The sequence below is a fragment of the Capsicum annuum genome, chromosome 8, assembly GCF_002878395.1.
Source record: "Capsicum annuum cultivar UCD-10X-F1 chromosome 8, UCD10Xv1.1, whole genome shotgun sequence".
NCBI lineage: Eukaryota > Viridiplantae > Streptophyta > Magnoliopsida > Solanales > Solanaceae > Capsicum > Capsicum annuum.
In genome coordinates this window covers 168031459-168051047 of record NC_061118.1, presented here as the reverse complement: position 1 = coordinate 168051047, position 19589 = coordinate 168031459, and the positions used below count along the sequence as shown (strand labels likewise).

At 37.6% G+C, this 19589-nt stretch overlaps 1 protein-coding gene, 1 long non-coding RNA gene and 1 pseudogene across 2 annotated transcripts; all 3 read left to right on the top strand.

The window, feature by feature from the left end:
- Positions 1–2902: 2902 nt before the first annotated feature.
- Positions 2903–7672, top strand: LOC107879526 (annotated as a pseudogene).
- On the top strand, positions 3881–5013 carry LOC124886491. Its single transcript, XR_007043786.1, has 2 exons — positions 3881–4315; positions 4548–5013. It is a non-coding gene; the product is annotated as an uncharacterized LOC124886491 (long non-coding RNA).
- Positions 7673–18283: 10611 nt separating the features above from the next.
- LOC107840342 (methyl jasmonate esterase 1) lies at positions 18284–19589 on the top strand. Its single transcript, XM_016684177.2, has 3 exons — positions 18284–18756; positions 18857–18988; positions 19185–19589. The coding sequence occupies exons 1-3, from the start codon at positions 18391–18393 to the stop codon at positions 19467–19469; spliced, it is 783 nt and encodes a 260-aa protein (XP_016539663.1). The 5' UTR covers positions 18284–18390; the 3' UTR covers positions 19470–19589.

Sequence of the window (19589 nt, the reverse complement as noted above, 5' to 3'; positions counted from 1 at the left end):
CCAGATTCAAGTCTGGAGGATACTATTGAGATGATATTGATACCCGATTCAAGTCTGGAGGATACTATTGAGATGATATTGATACCCGGTTCAAGTCCGAAGGATACTATTGAGATGATATTGATACCCGACAAGGCCATAGGATATTGTGATAATATTGGTACCTGGTTTAAGTCCAAAGAATACTATTGAGATGTTGTTGATAACCGATAAGGCCAGAGATTGATGATGATGATGATGGTTCTGATGAGGACAGTTATGATGCATTGTGATATTGATGGTATATTTTGCATTCATTCCTCCATGTGCATCGCCTATCACCAGTATGCACCTATGTCTATCAGCCAGTATGGGACGGTTGCATAGATATGGGTGAAGAATATGTCCTGTGTTATTGTTTGTTGATTGAACCTTCCGAGTCTGGGGTGGTAGGGGTACGCATAGGCTCGGCTAGGTATTTGGTTGTTCGGAGTAGCAGGTTATTTATGATGTTATTGATATTATTATTAACATGGTTATGATCATTATTATGGCTAGCTTATGACAAATTGGTCATGGATCCGGTATTGGGATTGAGGTATGTCTTCGGCCTTTGCTATCTTATGATTGCATTACTGTGCACGATTATTGTATGTTTAGCCATATGGATTAGAAATTCTGAGTATGTTGGTATTAAATCCTGATAGTATTAAAATGAGGTCTAAAAATGAGAACATGACAATTTAGGTTATGTTTGAGATGACCTCCTGTTTATATATATATATATATATATGTCTAGCTATATGAAGCCATGGTACTATCGGATATCCCTTTCTTTGTTGTTCATATTGTATAGTCGTTCCTTCGCCTTGTATATTACAATATATCTTTCTTTCGCTCTTTATCTGTATATTGACTTGGGATATACGGTATAGCTTTGGCATATATTGAATGTAGCTGGAATAAGATAGTTCACTTTGATAATTCCTTAGTCTATTATGCTAGACTCTTGGACATGAATAGGATAGTTGTCCCTTGTTATTCTCATTGACTTATTACATGATTTATGGACTCTTGGTTGTAGTTTTCATTCTTTTTATATGTTGTATATATCCACTTTATCTTTGGAGCTCAGTTGGTAGTTACCTACTGAGTACCATTCGTCTGATACTCATACTACACCTCTGCAGCCTGCAGATCATAGTACGAGTTATCACCGTTAATGTGTGCATCGTGTGGAGTAGCCCTGATTCGGAAACTTAAAGTGATCTCCTGACGTTCGGAGTATTACCTATTTTCTCTTATGTATTAGACTAGCCTCTATGTTGTATTCAGAGGTAAGTTGAATCAGTGTATTTCTCCTTGATATATCACTTTTGTACTCTTATTATGTTTAGAAGCTCTTGTACTGATACCACCAGGTTTTGGGATTCATCTATGTATTGATCTTTATCTCATATATTCCGCATTCTTTTTCTTATGTTATTAAGTAATCCGTTACTAGCTGTTCCGGACTACAGGTTGGCTTGCCTACTGGTGGGTTATGGTAGGCGCCATCATGACCTGAAAAGTTGGGTCGTGACAACCTTGTATTATTGAAATGCTTGACAAAGAGAGTTCCTTACATGTGTTTACATGACATTTGAGAAAGAGTTTCTTTGAATTGATTTATTGATATGGTGTGGTCCCAAACTTATGTTTTGAAAACAGAGATTATAATATGTTATTAATAGCTCAGAGATGTGACTTGCAAGTCAATGGTATGACGATACCATAAGTATGTATGCCATAACAGAGTTAGAGTTTTCAAAGTATGTTTTTCAGAGAATGCATGTCTTAAAGAGTTAAAAATGGGCATAAAGAGAGTTAGGTAGTTGCCTGAAGAGGGCTAGAGTTCAAGGAACTCTTAGCCTAAAACCGTGATTTGCTGATCCGGGTATATTATTTTTACGCTGGCGACAGTCGTGTGGCGTAGCAGAGTCAGAGACTCCAACCCTTGCAGCACACTTGGGTTTGAGGCTTCCCCGCCGAGTCAATGGCGGATTCCATATGGCCCGTAGAATTTCAGAGTTGTAGGATATACCACCTAGTGCAGAAGTAAAGAATGTCTCAGAGTTCAGATGATTTTCTTTCAGTCTTTCATAAATGTCCATGAGATTTCTTACTATATGATATGTTTATGAACTATTTTTAAATTGCTCTCATATATGTTGAATATAAATTATCATTTTGAATTTGCTCTGCGTATCAGTACATCTGTATTGACCCCCTACCTCCCAGGTTTGGAGGCTCATTCCAAGGGTCTGGCTAATCAGTAGAGTATCTCAGAGAGAAGTGATTTGTACAGTGGTGAGCCTTCTTTGTTCCAGAAGGCCTGTTATTTCAGATTATGTTATTCCATTGTTTTGGTCTACTGAGGGCCTTGTCCCAGCTTTCAGATAGTTGTCAGATTTTCATGTAGTAGAGATTTCGCAGACTGTTCCAGATGTTGTTTAGTTGAGTTCGGATTTCATTCCTTATTGTTAAACTAAATCCAGAGTATGACCATGTTTCCGTATCAGATTATATTTCCGCATCTCCTTTTATTATGTGAATGTTGTGCATGATTACTAGATAGAGTAGGACGCCCGGGCCTTCATGGTTCGGGATGTCCGTCACGGTCAGGCCCTAGTTCGGGTCGTGACACTTAGCCAAGACGATAGTAGCATTTAGTGGAGTGCCTGCTGTACGGATGTAGTTTGGCAAACCAAGAAGGCACCTTGCTGGCCAAGCATGGCTACTAATAGTGAGGCCACAGTCCCAGGCTCACCAGCCCCACTACATTGCTTGCCCACATCCGCAAATAATAGCCAACTTGAGGTGGCTTTTACATGTAAGTTGGCAGAAACCGAACTCCTAGAATTATATAGAAAGCTGCCTTGTAATGGTTCATATTATGTGCTCATTTTTCAAAAGAAGGGATAAAAGATATGGAGAAAAAAGAGTTTCTAACAAGCTAGTTGTTCTAATACTTCTATTGCCATATGCAAATGCAACCTTGCCAGGGCCTAAATCTAAGAAGCACTTTTTGCTGATTCATAGGGCATGCCATGGGGCCTGGTCCTGGTACAAGATTGTGGCATTGATGAGATCGTCAGGGCATAATGTCACAGCTATTGACTTGGGTGCTTCAGGGATCAACTCCAAGCAGGTCCTTGATGTCCAACATTTGTCTGATTACTTCAGTCCGCTAATAGAGTTCATGGCTTCACTTCCTGCTGATGAAAAAGTGATTCTTGTAGGCCATGATTATGGTGGCTTCGCCATTTCTAAAGCCATGGAAAGCTTTCCAAAAAAGATTTTAGTTGCTGTATTTCTCACTGCTCTAATGCCTGGTCCAACTCTCGGTGCAACCACCGTCTACAATGAGGTACCAATTTTCAATATTCCCAACTTTAGACCTGAGTTGATGTGTTATGTCTTAACATTTTTACATAATGGGAACCAAATAAAATTCATTACCGACCAGGGGCGGACCCACGTGTCACCGTGAGGGTGCACGTGCATCCGGTAACTTTTTAAAACACACACACACACATATATATATATGTATAGATATCCGGATAAGGTTAATATAATAGATTGTACACCCTCAATATCAAGTTGTGTCTTGGTGCACTGGTTCTACGCTCAATTGTGCGTGTCATTGATGCCCCGACGTCGCGGATTCGATCCTAGATGGGGGTATTGTTTTTTTCTACGAATTCCTTTCTTTACGTGCCACCTCATCTGGCCCCACTTTGTTGTTTTTGACCTTTACAAATGCAATATTTTCTTTTATATTTAATTATTCCATGTCATTAGAATGTTAGATTTGACCCACCACACTATTATTTAATAATTAATTAAATTAATAACCCATGAAATGTTCTATTCCCAAATCCCAATTCCCAATCCCGCTGCCCACACTTATTTTTATCCCCCAATTCCCAAATCCCTAAAAACTAAATTATTTTCCTCAAAATTCACTCCAAGCTCCAAGCCAAGGAAAAATTTCACAACTTGAAAATACTCACGCAGCTATCATCATAAGCGGCCAAGTGTCAACGAAAATACGATGTCATTCCGACAAACAACAATACAAGTCAGAAGTTGATGTCAGAAGTTAAAGATAATGGTGCACCCCTTATCTTCAAATCCTGGGTTCGCCTCTGTTACCGACGCTGGCATCCACTGGACTATTATCTGCACTTGATAATCATGTTACATGTGATAATGGACCTAACCATCCTCCAACAACCTCCAGTTACGGCCCGAAGTACTTGGCAGCCACCCTTTACCAGCTGAGCCCTCATGAGTACGCAAAGCTCGATATAAATTACAAATATATATTGGAAATAACCATGTTCTGTTATTCTGGTCAACCGAATAGCCCTAAAATGGCTAATGACTTGTTTTACCAAAAGTTATTAGCAGACATCACCTATTTGAGTTTTACAAGTTTATTCAGATTATACATCTATACGACTGCTTAATCTAACATCTATATGGATATGATTTAAGTTGTTTTTTTGCCTTTTTGGTGTTAGGATTTTGTGCTGGCCACTTTGCTAGTAAGGCCGTTAAATATTTACCCTGCGGAAGATTATTCAAAGGAGATAGTTCTTTCAAGAAAAAGGTATGGATCAGTTAGACGAGTATTCATTGTTTCTCCTGAAGATAAATTATAAAGAAGGAATTTCAACAGTGGATGATTAAAAATAATCCCCCAGATGAAGTGGAAGAGATCCGGGGCTCTGGCCACATGGTCATGATGTCTAAGCCCCTTCAAATTTTTACTAAGCTTCTGGGCATCGCGGCTAGGTATAACTAAGATTTGTTAATTAATTAAGAAGAATAAGGGGGACAGCTGTAATTAGGCTGAGGATAAAACTTCAGTCAATTCAGATATATGATGAATTGATATTTCAATCATTTTCTTTCTGTTGTTGTTTCCTTTAGTTGTAATCTCAGTGTTTGGAATTGACACCAATAAACAACCTCTATTTTTTGTAACTACTGAATTTGAGTTCAATTTGGTTAAATCTCATCAATGGCAATGGGGAGGAGGATATAGAAGTTGATACTGAAGAATTAGAACAATATAAATGAGGAATATGCTGTAGATGAACAAGCTCATAGAGCCCACAGAGGTCATTTGCCTCAATCGAATACATTTAGAGTCAAGGGAGTGGCAAAGAAAAAGAAGTTAAATTCCAATATGATTTGAAGGGTTGTTAATTCGGGGGTTCCGGTCCATAGCTGTAAAACCATGGCGAGCGAAAGTTTTAAAAAGGACACAGTAAAACTAAAATCACATGGAAGTAAGTAGCGTGAAACTCAAAACTTCTTGCGACGCATGCAAAATTAGAGAGAAGTAGGGCACAGTAGGAGAAAAAGATCTACAAAAAGTTATACCTAATGGTTGGGTTAAACTTTTGTCATGGTAGTACGTTCACTTCAGGTCCAATGTTTTCCAATAGTCTTTTACTCCTCTCAAAGTTTTATATGCCAAGAGAGAACACTGAATCTCCTACAAGTTAACTCCCAGATAGAAGAAAGGAACAACATCCACTTGAAAAGAGCAGGGTGATGAAGAGATGGCAAAGGAGCAACGTCGACACAGACATGCTTAGCTCAATTTTTTCCTTGGATTGCAAGTCAACTTAAAACATTTAATTTATCGTTTGCTCTTGGTAATAAACAGAACATGGTGATATGGAAAATTATATTGTTTTTGATTCTTCGATTTGGTAATGCAAGAAGTTAATAGAAGGAGCAGTAATGGCAGATGTGTTGGAAGAACTTTGTGTTATTATGTCATGGCCCTTGGCTTCTTCAGTAATTAAAACTATGCACGATTCTGTCTATTTCAAACTAATTTAAGCCACAGATGAACTTAACGGCCTCTCTTCCTTCCTTCCCATCAAAGATGGTCCTAGTTGTCCATATGGTCACGCTAGACTGTTTATTCTTCAGGCAATGGAAGCTTTCAAGGGAAAATATGCCTGGTCCAACTCTCAACTGTTTTGACCTCTGAAAGAGGTTAAAATGTCATTTTTTTATCTTTCTACTCTCAGTTTCAATGTAATGAAGAAATGACAGTTTTTGGTATATAACCATTACACATATGATAATTGACCTAGCAATCCAACAAACACATTCATGTTTGGTTTACACTAGATCGAGGTAAGACTTGAGAGAATTCTATGCGTTCTACCAAAATTGTTAAGTGCAATTTAAGCGTAGAAGAGGCCCAAAACACACCAAAATCAGCCCATAACTTACACTTGATGGGCAGCCCACTCTTTGAAGGCCTTTTGGTCATTTTAACTTATATCTTGTAATAGTTACATAAAGAACAATGTAGGGTTTTATTTACTTAGATTATTATGGATGTTGAAGTGAGAAACACTTGAAAAACACAAAGTACTCTCTTCTCTTGATGAGGCAAAACAGAAACTAGGAGACAACAATAGGGTGGATTCTCTTTGTTGTTGATTGCTTGGAAACATTGATGCTAGAGAGGTGGATTCCGATCTTGTGTCTTTGTAAGAGATAGGTTTATCGTTGTATGTAGTGTTAAGGGTCCAAGATTTACCATTCTTGGGTTCTTAACATTATACCTTCATGTGGTCATCCTTTTCCTTTTGTAATCTTGTATCCATTTTGTATCTTGTATTGTGAAGCCATTTTTGTAGTTGTTGTTGTTGTTCTCATTGTGGTTTAATCTTGTGTTGTTAACTTAGTTTGTTGTTGACTGCAAAGGTGTCAAACACCTAGTAATATTGTCCTTCTTGTATTGCATTCTTGAATCCGGGAGTGGTCTCCAAAAGGGTCCTCGGTTCTTTGAATTTGTGAACTGTTTTGGAATGTGTTTGGACTGTTTTGAGCCAATTTCGTGTCTTCCAAGTTTTTACCGTATCATGTGTCTACACTGAGGTACCAATTTTCCATATTCCCAACTATAGCTGTGAGATGATCAGTTATATATGATTGTTAAAACTTTTAAATATTTGAAACCAAATCTAATTGGTTATAGGCATTAAGTGCAGTAACATCTCAACTTGATAACCGTGTTACATACAATAATGGACCTACAAATCCTCCAGTGACCATCATCCTAGGTCCAAAGTTCTTGGCAGCTAATGTTTACCAGCAAGCAAATCATGATACTGTAATGAATATAAAAGCAATAAGTTCTGTTATTCTGGTCATGAGAATGGCCCTAAACTGATTCAAACCTGTTTTTTTACCTTCTTGGTGTCAGGATTTGGCGCTGGCCACTACACTAGTAAGGCCATTTTATTCATACTTTGTGGAAGATGTTTCAAAGGAAATAGTTCTTTCAAGCAAAAGGTATGGATCCATTAGGCAAGTGTTCATTGTGGCTGCTGAAAGTAAAGCTATGAAAAAGGAATTTCTATAGTTGATGATTGAAAAGAATCCACCAGATGAAGTGGAAGAGATCCAGGGCTCTGACCATGTCACCATAATGTCTAAGCCCCAACAACTTTTTACGACTCTTTTGAGCATTGCCAACAAGTATAGCTGAGAGCTGTTAGTTAAAAGGGATAAGAGGGACAGGTGTTAGGCTAAGAACAAAATTTCAGTCAGTTCACATATCTGATGCATTTATATGGAATTGACATCAATAAATTTGACATTTCAATCATTTTCCTTAGGCTGTTATTTTCTTTCATTAATTTTAATATTTGGAATTGACATCGAAAAACAAACTCTATCTCCTGAAATTACCGAAGTTGCATTCAACTTGGTTAAATCTCATTAATAGGAAGAGGAGATGGATGTTGATACTGAAGAATCAGAACGGTGATCACGAGTTGTGTTAAGGCATGAGGAGTTTTGACGATAGACATGTGAATGAAATGTGTTGAAGAAGCCGGTCCATTCAAGGTGAAATAGTCTAGCTGGCACAGGAGTTTGGATGATGTGATTCTGCGTTCAAGACAAGCATAGATAACATTGATTACATCAGAAGCTGAGTCAGATCAGACAAGAAGTCTTGAAGAAGTTAAGTTGATCAAGGAGTTTAGTAAGAAGAGGATTTGAAGTAAAAGAGTTCTATCAAATCTAGGAGAGGTGAGGCAGCAGCAAAAGGCAAAAAGAGTTAACTAATAGAGTTCTACTGGAGAAATAATTGAACATCAAAAAAGACTCTATCATAGGTTGGCTAAAAGACAACAAACGTGACTCAAAGCCAGCACTCATGCATGCACTGAAAAGTTAATCAACAATCAGCATATCAGTTCATATACTTGAAGAAGAACCTAGTCTCTTACTTAGCAGGTCATAAACTGTGTAGCAGTTAGGTTCTTGTATTGTAATGAGTCATTGATTCTAGTCTCAGTAATCTATAAACTGAGTTAGGAGTTGTTGTCTTCAAGTTTGGGAACTTGAAGATTTAGGAACACTTATCTTGGGAAGATTAGTGTTTTTGTAGTGATAGGAGTTAGAAGTTTTAATTCCTAGGTTACAAGAAGTCTTGTAATTTTGTTGATTGTTGAGGCTCAAGTATTTTAGTGAAGTTGGGTTAAATCCTGTAGAGGTACAGGTCATGGTTTTTTTCACCTTTCTTGAGCCGGGTGTTTTCCACGTAAAAACACTGTGTTCAGTTTACTTCTGTGAACCACGTTTACTTACTTGTTCCACAGATAGGTAATTACTCGAACGCGTACTCTAACAAGTGGTATCAGAGCGAGGTTGTCTTAAATAAGGATAGAACCTAAGAAAAGGATCAACATGATGAATTCCGCACCTCCTACTGGTCACAGTGAAGGATAGTAAACCACTAGACCTCCACTCTTTGATGGTTCTCACTTTATCTGGTGGAAAGCAAGGATGGAGATATTCATTCAAGGTGAAGACTATGAATTATAGGATAGGATTACTGATGGACCCACTATTCCAATGTTGACGGAGAACAAGTTAAGAAAGTAAGGAGTGAATTTACTCCTGATAACCTGTTGGATTTAAAGAAAAATGCAAAGGCCAAAAACATCTTGGTTTGTGGTCTAGGACCGGCTGAGTATAATAGGGTATCCACCTGTACTACTGCTAAGCAAATTTGGGATGCACTGGTAAATGCTCATGAAGGTGCTTCCCAAGTAAGAGAAGGATTGATCTCCTGTTTACTGAATATGAGGCATTCAAAATGAAGGAAAATGAAATATTTTATGAGATGATGACAAGGCTTATCGCCTTAATAAATGATCTGACTTCGTTAGGAAAATTTATTTCTGAGGAAGAACAAGTTGAAAAGGTACTGAGGGTGTTACCTAAATCAAAATGGAATGTTAAGGTTATTGCAATTAGGGAGGCAAATAAAGAGCTTGAAGTCTTGACCCTAGATGAACTTGTAGGGAACTTAAGGACTTATGAAATGGAAATTGATGGAATCAAAGAACAAGCAGCCCCTGAGAAGATTTTAGCTTAAAAGCTTCTGATAGTGATGATAAATTTGAACTTGATAAGGAGCAAGTTGCCTTCATAGCCAAAAATTTCAGCAAGTTCTTCAGGAAGAAGAAGGGAACAGGTACCAAGAAACGTTCAAATGATAATCCAAATGGATGCTACAAGTGTGGAAAAACTGATCATCAGATCAAAGAATGTCCTCTCTGGGAAATAGAGTGGAGAAAGGAAAAGGTTGAAAAGAAACAAAAAGAAAGGGCCAAGAGAAAGGAAAAAATAAGAACATGCCATGATAGATACATGGGGATCTGACTGTAATGATGATAAAGTTGATAAGACAGCATTTATGGCTTTTGGAGATTCAGACATTGAGGAAGAAGATGATGTTTCTGAGGTAAGTTTACTTGAACTCAAAGAAAAACTGCATCTGTTTTCTAAAACTAGACTTGTTTCCTTGATGAGTGATTCAATTGACAATCTCCAAGAATTAACTTCTGATAGGGATGAACTGTTCAACAGCCTTACAAGCCTAAAATTAATTTCATTGACCTGAAAGTTTGCAAATATTCTGTTGAAAAAGAAAATTGCACTCTCAAGAACCAAGTCACATTGCTTGAGTCTTCAAATAATGATCTTAATTCTGAAGTTCTTAAATTGAATCTCACTGAAAATGGAAAAAGGGCCATGAGTAAAGAACAAGAAAAGGCTGAACTTGAGTTAACTAAGTACAAACTGGAATGTCATGATTTGACTGAAAAAATGAACAAGCTAAGTCAAGAAGTTGCTAAGTTAAAGATGGATTTGGAAAGAGCTAACAAATGGACAAATTCTTCAAGAATTGTTCATCAGTTGAGTGGAAGAAATCATAATGAAAAAGCAGGTTTAGGTTTTTTTAAAAAGCTGATAATTTACAAGATCTATGTTATATGTGTGGCAATCTTGGACATCCTACTACTGAATGTCCTGTGGCTGCCAAAAGCATAGTTAGAAGTCAGAATCTGGCAATAAACTTTTCTCAGACCAAAAATACAAGTACTAAAATTGGTCAGAGAAACAGGTCCGGTTACGTGTTTCCTACATGGATTAGAAGGAATTTAATTCATCCTTTTACCAACAAAATAGAGCCCAAGCTTGTCTGGGTTCCTAAATCTAACCTTTAATTTCTTTTGCAGGAGATGGTGAAGGGAATCAAAAATCATTGGTACTTAGATAGTGCATGCTCAAGACATATGACTGGCAACAAGAAAAAGTTCCTTTCACTCTCCAAAATAGATGGAGGAGAAGTTTCTTTTGGAAATAGAAAAAAAGGAATCATTACTGGAGTTGGGAAAATTGGCACATCTAATTCAAAAGCTATGGAGGATATGTATCTTGTGCAAGGATTAAAGCATAACCTACTGAGCATCTCACAATTGTGTGACAAAAGTAATAAAGTAATTTTTACTGTTGCAGGGGTTAAAGTCAAAAGGATCGACACCAAAGAAATTGTGCTTACTGCAAGGAGATACAGAAGTATATACAAAGCAGACTTAATGGCAATACCAGGACCTGAGTTGACTTGTCTAAGTGCAATAGAAACTAATCCCCTCTTTTGGCATAGAAGACTTAGACATGCAAGTCTAAAACGACTGAACATACTTTCATCCAAAGATATGGTATTGGGATTACCTAAAATCAAGTTTAAGGAAAAAAAGTTATGTAGTTCATGTGTAAGGGGGAAGCAGGTAAGATCTTGATTTAAGTCAAAGAACCATGTTAGTACTACCAAGTTTCTTGAACTAGTCCATATGGACTTGTGTGGACCAATGAGACAACAAAGCAGAGGTGGAAAAAGGTATATTTTTGTAATTGTTGATGATTATTCCAGGTTCACCTGGACCTTGTTTCTAGCCTCTAAAGAAGATGCCTTTGATGTCTTTGAAATTTTCATCAAGAAAATGGAAAATAAATTGGGCACTTCATTAGTTTCCATAAGGTCTGATCATGGGACAGAATTTGAGAATGCAAAATTCTTAGATTTTTGTTCATCAAAAGGAATAGACCATAACTTCTCCGCTCCTAGAACACCACAACAAAATGGAGTGGTGGAAAGGAAAAATAGAACCTTGGAAGATACGGCTAGAACAATGATGCTTGCAGTAAATGTTGTCAAAAACCTATGGGCTGAGGTAATGAGTACTGCAACATATATTATAAACAGCTGCATGGTCAGACCAATGTTAGAAAAGACTCCCTATGAGTTACTAAAAGGTACAAAGCCTAATATTTCTCATTTTAGAACTTTTGGCTGCAAATGTTTCATACATAAGAATGGTAAGGATAATCTTGGAAAATTTGATGCCAAAAGTGATGAGGGAATCTTCTTAAGTTATTCACTTCATAGTAAGGCCTATAGGGTTTTAAATAACAGATCTAACTGTGTTGAAGAAAGTATGTATGTGATTTTTGATGAATTCTGTGATAAGACTAACCTGCAGGAAGGAAGTGATACTGAGGAACAGGTTTCACAACATGTTCCATTAACTGAAACATTCACAGGGGGAACTAAAGCTGAAGGAATGATGATAGAGAGAACTGAGCCATCAACTGACTCACATCAGAATATTAGCAGTGATCCTAGCAGCTCACTTGGCTTAATCCCAAAAGGATACAAATATCAAGGCTCACAAGCCATTGAGAATGTACTTACTGATCTTAACTCTGATATCACCACAAGATCTAGACTGAGAAGTATGTGTCCATTCAAGGCATTCCTGTCAGATATAGAGCCAAAGAAAGTAACTGAGGCATTTCTTGATGTTGATTGGATCATAGCTATGCAGGATGAATTAAACCAGTTTGAGAGAAGTAAAGTATGGCACTTAGCTCCTCTTACAAAAGATAGATCAGTAATTGGGACTAAGTGGGTGTACATAAATAAAGTTGATGAGAATGGAACAGTCACAAGAAACACGACAAGACTGGTGGTTCAAGAATACAATCAAGAAGAAGGAATTGACTTTGATGAGACTTTTGCTCCTGTAGCCAGACTTGAATCTATAAGACTACTTGTTTCCTTTACTTCTTACATGGAGTTTATTTTGTATTAGATGGATGTGAAGAGTGCATTCCTGAATGGCATTCTTAAGGAAGAAGTGTATGTTAGCAACCCCCAGGATTTGAAAGCAAGGAGTTTCCAGATTATGTCTACAAACTGGACAAAGCTTTTTATGGGTTGAAACAAGCTCCAAGAGCTTGGTATGAAAGACTGTCAAAATTTCTTTTAGAACATGGACATACCAGAGGTAAAATTGATAATACCCTTTTCTTGAAAACTAATGGGAAGGATTTGTTAGTCGTGCAGGTGTATGTGGATGATATTATTTTTAGTTCAACAAATATGCTTATGACTCATGATTTTGCCAAACTCATGAGTTGTGACTTTGAGATGAGCATGATGAAAGAGCTAAATTACCTTTTGGGCTTGCAAATAAAGCAGTCAGCTTCAGGAACAATGATTCACCAATAGAAGTATGTCAAAGAGCTTCTCAATAAATTCTCCATGAAAGAGGCAAAAGAGATAAGTACTTCTATTGCTACTGCCATAAAGTTGGACTTCGATGAAATAGGTTCTGATGTAGAGCAAAAAATGTATCAAGGTATGATAGGGTCATTATTGTACCTCACAGCAAGCAGACCTGACATTGTGTTCAGTGTAGGGCTATGTTCCAGGTTTCAAGCTAAGCCAAAAGAATCACATTTAAAGTCTGTAAAAAAAATCTTCAAATACGTAAAAGGAACCAGTGATCTTTAGCTTGTGGTATCCCACAGGTAGTAACTTTAATTTGATAGGATATTCTAATGCTGATTATGCAGGATATATGGTGGACAGGAAAATTGCTATACGTATGGCACACTTCTTGGGATCATATTTGATTACCTGGTCCACAAAGAAGCAAAATGCAGTAGCTTTGTCTACTGTTGAAACTGAATACGTTGCTGCTGGGTCATGCTGTGCTCAATTGTTGTGGATCAAACAACAAATCTTGGATTTTGGGGTAGATGTAGGTTGTGTTCCCATTTTTTGTGATAACACAAGTGCTATAAACATAGCCAAAAACCCTGTCCAACACAAGAGAACTAAACATATTGATATTCGCCATCACTTCCTTAGAGACAATATTGAAAAAGGAAATATATCAATTATGTTTTGTTCAATTGAGGAACAAATTGCTGACATATTTACTAAGGCCTTGAGTAGAGAACACTTTGAAAAAAATAGGTTAGCATTGGGGATGATTAAAATTGTATAAATCTCTCTCAGTGATTGACTAGAACATGATATGCCTTAGAGAGTGTTGATTAATTCAGTCTTACACATTTATTTGTGTATCCTAATTCCAAGATTTTACAGCAAAGTGGTATAATTATGTGTTGTTTTTGCAGATAGACTGGATCATTAAGGCAAGAGTGGTCATGTACTAATCAGAACACAAGGTATGATTATTGTTTTCCATAATAGCATTAAGATAAAGAAGTTATCTACATGGTTCACTCTGCCATGATTAAAACAGCCAAAACCCAACATTTCTCTTCTTCAAAAGGCTGACAGACCTTTCCCATCAGTACAGAACTTCTACATCAATACGTTTCTTCATATCACAGTCCCCTCACATTTCAAATTCCTTCTCATTCTTCTTAAATACGCATTTTGTTTTCTCTTCCATCTCCACGTCTTTTTTTTTCAACCTCTGAAAATCCAACAAGCTATGGCGTCTTTCTCATCCTTTCCTTCCTCCACAAAATCTGAAACAAATCGTTCAACCCAAATTATTCTTCACCCTAACATTACTTTACCTTCACTTATCCAACCCCAATTCCCTCTCAAGTTATCTAATTTTCCATTGTTTAAAACTCTACTACAACCTTTCTCTCACTCCTTTTTTAAACCCTCACTTTTTTTCAAAACCTTTACCACTACCTGTGGTTCCTCTTTAGATCCTTGATCGCGATGACATTTCTATTGTTGATATTATCCCTAGACGGTCACAATCGACTCTGAAATGAAAACCATCTTCTGTCACTATTGATATTGATGTCGATACTCAGGTACAATTTTCTCCCGTCATCCATTCACCTCGAACTCCACATACTCGGGGAAGGAAACAATGAGAAGATACTTCTTTGGAAGAGACACTTAGGGCAAGTAAAAAGAAATGGGAAGTGTCTACTGCTTCTCCTCCCCCACGTAATCCCTCTCCTGATATTCTCCTTCGCTTCAAAAAAAATACAAGAATATCCTAGCCAAACCCTCAAAGCCCTCCTTCTTTCATAAATAGACCTCCCCTTCCTCTCCCACACCCTTCTCATCCTCAAAATTCACTGTCAAAGCTTCTACTGTCAAAGTCTCTACTGATCAAGTATGAACCTCCTCTGAAGTTTCTCCAAAATCTACTTCACATCCCAAGAAACAAGTTCCCAAACCTGGTTTTTTTGGCCCATCTAACTCAAATTCAGACTATCTTCCTGACACTCCTCATGTTCCTCCTACTTCTATTAATTCCGATGATGATATTCATGTTGATACTGCTGCTAATAAAGCTTCTCAGTCAGACCATGTTCTGCACTTTTAGAAATGAAAGATGGCTAGAGAAAGAGTTGTTACTAATTTTGGGGGTCCTGATATGGATACGTTAGTTTCAAAACTGACAGCTCAGGGGTGGTCATACTTGTTTCTTCAAGGTGATCATCAGATAAGGTTTGGTAAAAATAAGGTGTATGAGTTTTATACCAATGGAGTTGCAATTGGGGAAATGATCTCAACCACTGTTCATGGGAAAACCATCAATCTTTATCCTGCTGATCTGGGCAGAATTCTTAGTGTTCCTACTGGTGGATGGAGTCATTATGTGAAGGGATCTTGGCCGCCTCTTGATAATCTTCCATCAGCTCTTGATATCTGTAGAAAATTCTCTGGGAATCCTCTTCTTTCTTCTCATCGTAGGGTCATGAAAAATGAGATGTCCCCTCTCTATCAGTCTTATTTTGATGTGGTTCACAAAATAATCTTACCTATACAGGAAAGGCGCACAGTTGCAAGTTTTCTTGATCTTACCTTGATGGAACTATTGGATTCTGAGATTCCAATAGACCTTCCTCTAGTCATCATTAAGCATATGCAAAGGGTACTTGTCAAAGATACAAATGGTCATGCTCTGCCCTACCAGTTCTGTCTTGCATCTGTTTTTGATGATTTTCATGTACCTGTCAAGGTATGGTCCTTGCAGACGACTAAGGATGTGATTGGATAATTGAACCATGCTAGGTTACCTGCTGCCATGAGACATGTTGACAACCCTATGTAGAAGTTATGAAATGCCTTAGAGGCAAAGCAGGGTGAGCTGGAGGGTGCACATGCTACATTGGTGGCTGCCCAGGCTGTTCATGAAGATAAAAAGAGGGTTCTTGAAGCTAAAATTGCATCTCTCACATCAATCTTGGATAAGGAACGAGCTGAAAATGTTGATATCACTAGGAAGTTGACCTCCCTTATCCCCTGCACCTCTTCGAATTAAAATCCTTCTTCGTCCCTTAGGCCTATTCACTATGTTGTTCTTCTGTTTAACTTGTTTTTCTTTTTGTTTTACTGGGTAACGATAATTGTATCTATTTTTTTGCATGAAATGGACCTCTTTTGCTTCACTTGATCTACTTCTTGTTAATTTAATGCATAGTTATCTCTTGCTCTGAGTCTTGCTTGTTTTAATGATAGCCCCAGTGGCCATGAATTATTAAACAATTTTCACTTGATGGCTCAGCTTTTCGATGATGTCAAAAGGGGGGAAATAGATTATACAATGCTTATAACTCAATTGGACTAACCTGTTTCATTCTACTGTGATTCTGTTATTTACTTCCTTCTTGAGTATGTCAGGATTCTATAATGTTGAAGCCACTATGTTTGTCATCATCAAAAGGGGGGAATTTGTTAAGGCATGAAGAGTTTTGATGATAGACATGTGAATGAAAGGTGTTGAAGAAGTTGGTCCATTCAAGGTGAAATAGTCTAGCTGGCACAGGAGTTTGGATGATGTGATTCTGCGTTCAAGACAAGCATAGATAATATTGATTACATCAGAAGCTGAGTCAGATCAGACAAGTAGTCTTAAAGAAGTTAAGTTGATCAAGGAGTTCAGTAAGAAGAGGATTTGAAGTAAAAGAGTTCTATCAAATCTAGGAGAGGTGAGACGGCAGCAAAAGGCAAAAAGAGTTAACTAATAGAGTTCTACTGGAGAAAGAATTGAACATCAAAAAAGACTCTATCACAAGTTGGCTAAAAGACAACAAACATGACTTAAAGCCAACACTTACGCACGCACTGAAAAGTTAATCAACAATCAGCATATCAGTTCATATACTTGAAGAAGAACCTAGTCTCTTACTTAGCAGGTCATAAACTGTGTAGCAGTTAGGTTCTTGTATTGTAATGAGTCATTGATTCTAGTCTCAGTAATCTATAAACTGAGTTAGGAGTTGTTGTCTTCAAGTTTGGGAACTCGAAGTTTTGGGAACACTTATCTTGGGAAGATTAGTGTTTTTGTAGTAATAGGAGCTAGAAGTTTTAATTCCTAAGTTACAAGAAGTCTTGTAATTTTGTTGATTGTTGAGGCTCAAGTATTTTAGTGAAGTTGGGTTAAATCCTGTAGAGGTACAGGTCGTGGTTTTTTTCACCTTTCTTGAGCTGGGTGTTTTCCACGTAAAAACACTGTGTTCAGTTTGCTTCTGTGAACCACGTTTACTTACTTATTCCAAAGATAAGCAATTACTAGGACGCGTACTCTAACAAGTTGTATTTTGTAGATCGATGAACCAGAGCTCATTGATCTCATTGAGGCCATTTGCCTCAGTAAGAAAACATTTGGTGTGTATGGTACGAAGGAAAATGTTTTTTTCAGAAAATAAATGATTTTCTTATATATTTTATGTTGTTTGGTTAGTAAAGAGAAAATATTGTCCCAAGAACATTTATAACGTAAGCAAATACTATAGCACCATACCCAGAACCCTGTCCTGGCCCTAGATCGAGGCTGAAGTTGGGAGTCAGATCTCGGGTCTCAGGTAAGTTCTTGAGTCAGGGTTGGGAGTCGAATTGGGACTGGGTCCAATTTTGGGTCTAGTGTTGGGGGCTGGGGTCAGAGTCAGGTCCCGAGTGAGTTCCCCAGTCTAGGGAACTAGGTCATTCCAAAACTAATTTCCATATCCATTACGACAAACACTAATTAATATTGGTATTGTGATGAAATATGTACTACATTGATTATTTCTTAAAGAAAATACAAAGTCCATTATGGATAAGTAAAAGTGATCGGAGCAATAAGAATCAAAATCCATTGCTTCTGCATGGAAGTAGGTTAGCAGAAGTCAAACTTCTCTAAGAATCGATCAAATCATAGGCAATGTGAGGTTGTTCTTGCTTCTGCGTGGAAGTAAGTTACCAGGCTTCTAAATTTTATTTTAGTTCATTGTTTCTCTTATAATCTAAAGTTTTAGATAAGATGATCACAAAGTTTAATTTAACACTGCTTACCAAGAGGATGGTAGCATTTACTGGAATGCTTGTAGCTAGTAGGATGAGTTTGGCAAACCAAACCCTAACAATGATACAATTAAAGGTACCTAGCTTGGCCAAAAATGGTAATCTAGTGATAGCTAGAGAGGGAGGTTCAGTAGTCACCACAACTCATGCTTCAAGTACAATTTTTTTTTTCGAACCTGGTAAACCAAATGAGTTGTGGTGACTACTGAACTTGAACACGTAATGTTCAAAATTGGACTCAGTTCCGAATATAAAAATCAAATGCCTCAAATAATAGCCAGTGTGGGGTTGTTTCTACATGGAAGTAGGTTGGCAGAAGCCGAATTCCTTGAATTATAAAGCTGCCTTTTAATGGTTCATATTATGTGCTCATTCTTCAAAACAATATGGAGAAAGACAAGAAGCACTTCGTGCTAGTTCATACAGTAGGTCATGGAGCCTGGTCCTGGTACAAGATTGTGGCGTTAATGAAATCTTCAGGGCATCATGTCACAGCTCTTGACTTGGGCGCTTCAGGAATCAACCCGAAACAGGCCTTTGAAATCCCACATGTTTCTGATTACTTGAGTCCGCTAATGGAGTTCATGGCTTCACTTCCTGCTGATAAGAAAGTAGTTCTTGTAGGTCATAGCGCTGGTGGACTCGCCATTTCTAAAGCCATGGAAACCTTCCCAGAAAAGGTTTCAGTTGCTGTATTCCTTAATGCTCTAATGCCTGGTCCAAATATCGATGCAAGCAGCGTCTACGGTGAGGTACCAATTTTCCATATTCCCAACTTTAGCTGTGAAATGATCTGTTAAATATGCTTGTTTAAACTTTTAAATATTTGAAACTAAATATACTTCATTATAGGCATTCAGTGCAATAACATCTCAACTTGATAATCGTGTTACATACGATAATGGACCTACAAATCCTCCAGTGACCGTCATCCTTGGTCCAAAGTTCTTGGCAGCTAATGTTTACCAGCTGAGCCCGATTGAGGTAAGCAAATCATGACACTTTAGTTGAAATATAATAGCAATAAGTTCTGTTATTCTGGTTATGAGAATGTCCCTAAAGTGACTTCTCTCGTCTTGAAGGTTTAATATATAGTTTATACAAATTACAGATCAATTCAAGTACTCGCAACATCGACTTGGAACTGATTTAAACCTGTTTTTTACCTTGTTGGTGTCAGGATTTGGCGCTGGCCACAACACTAGTAAGGCCATTTTATTCATACCGTGTGGAAGATATTTCAAAGGAAATAGTTCTTACAAGCAAAAGGTATGGATTCGTTACGCGAGTGTTCATTGTTGGTGGTGAAAGTAAAGCTATGAAAAAGGAATTTGTACAGTTGATGATTGAAAAGAATCCACCAGATGAAGTGGAAGAGATCCAGGGCTCTGACCATGTCACCATGATGTCCAGGCCTCAACAACTTTTTACTACTCTTTTGAGCATTGCCAACAAGTATAGCTGAGAGCTGTTAGTTAAAAAGGATAAGAGGGACAGGTGTAAGGCTAATTACAAAACCTCAGTCAGTTCACATATCTGATGCATTTATATGGAATTGACATCAATAAATTTGATATTTCAATCA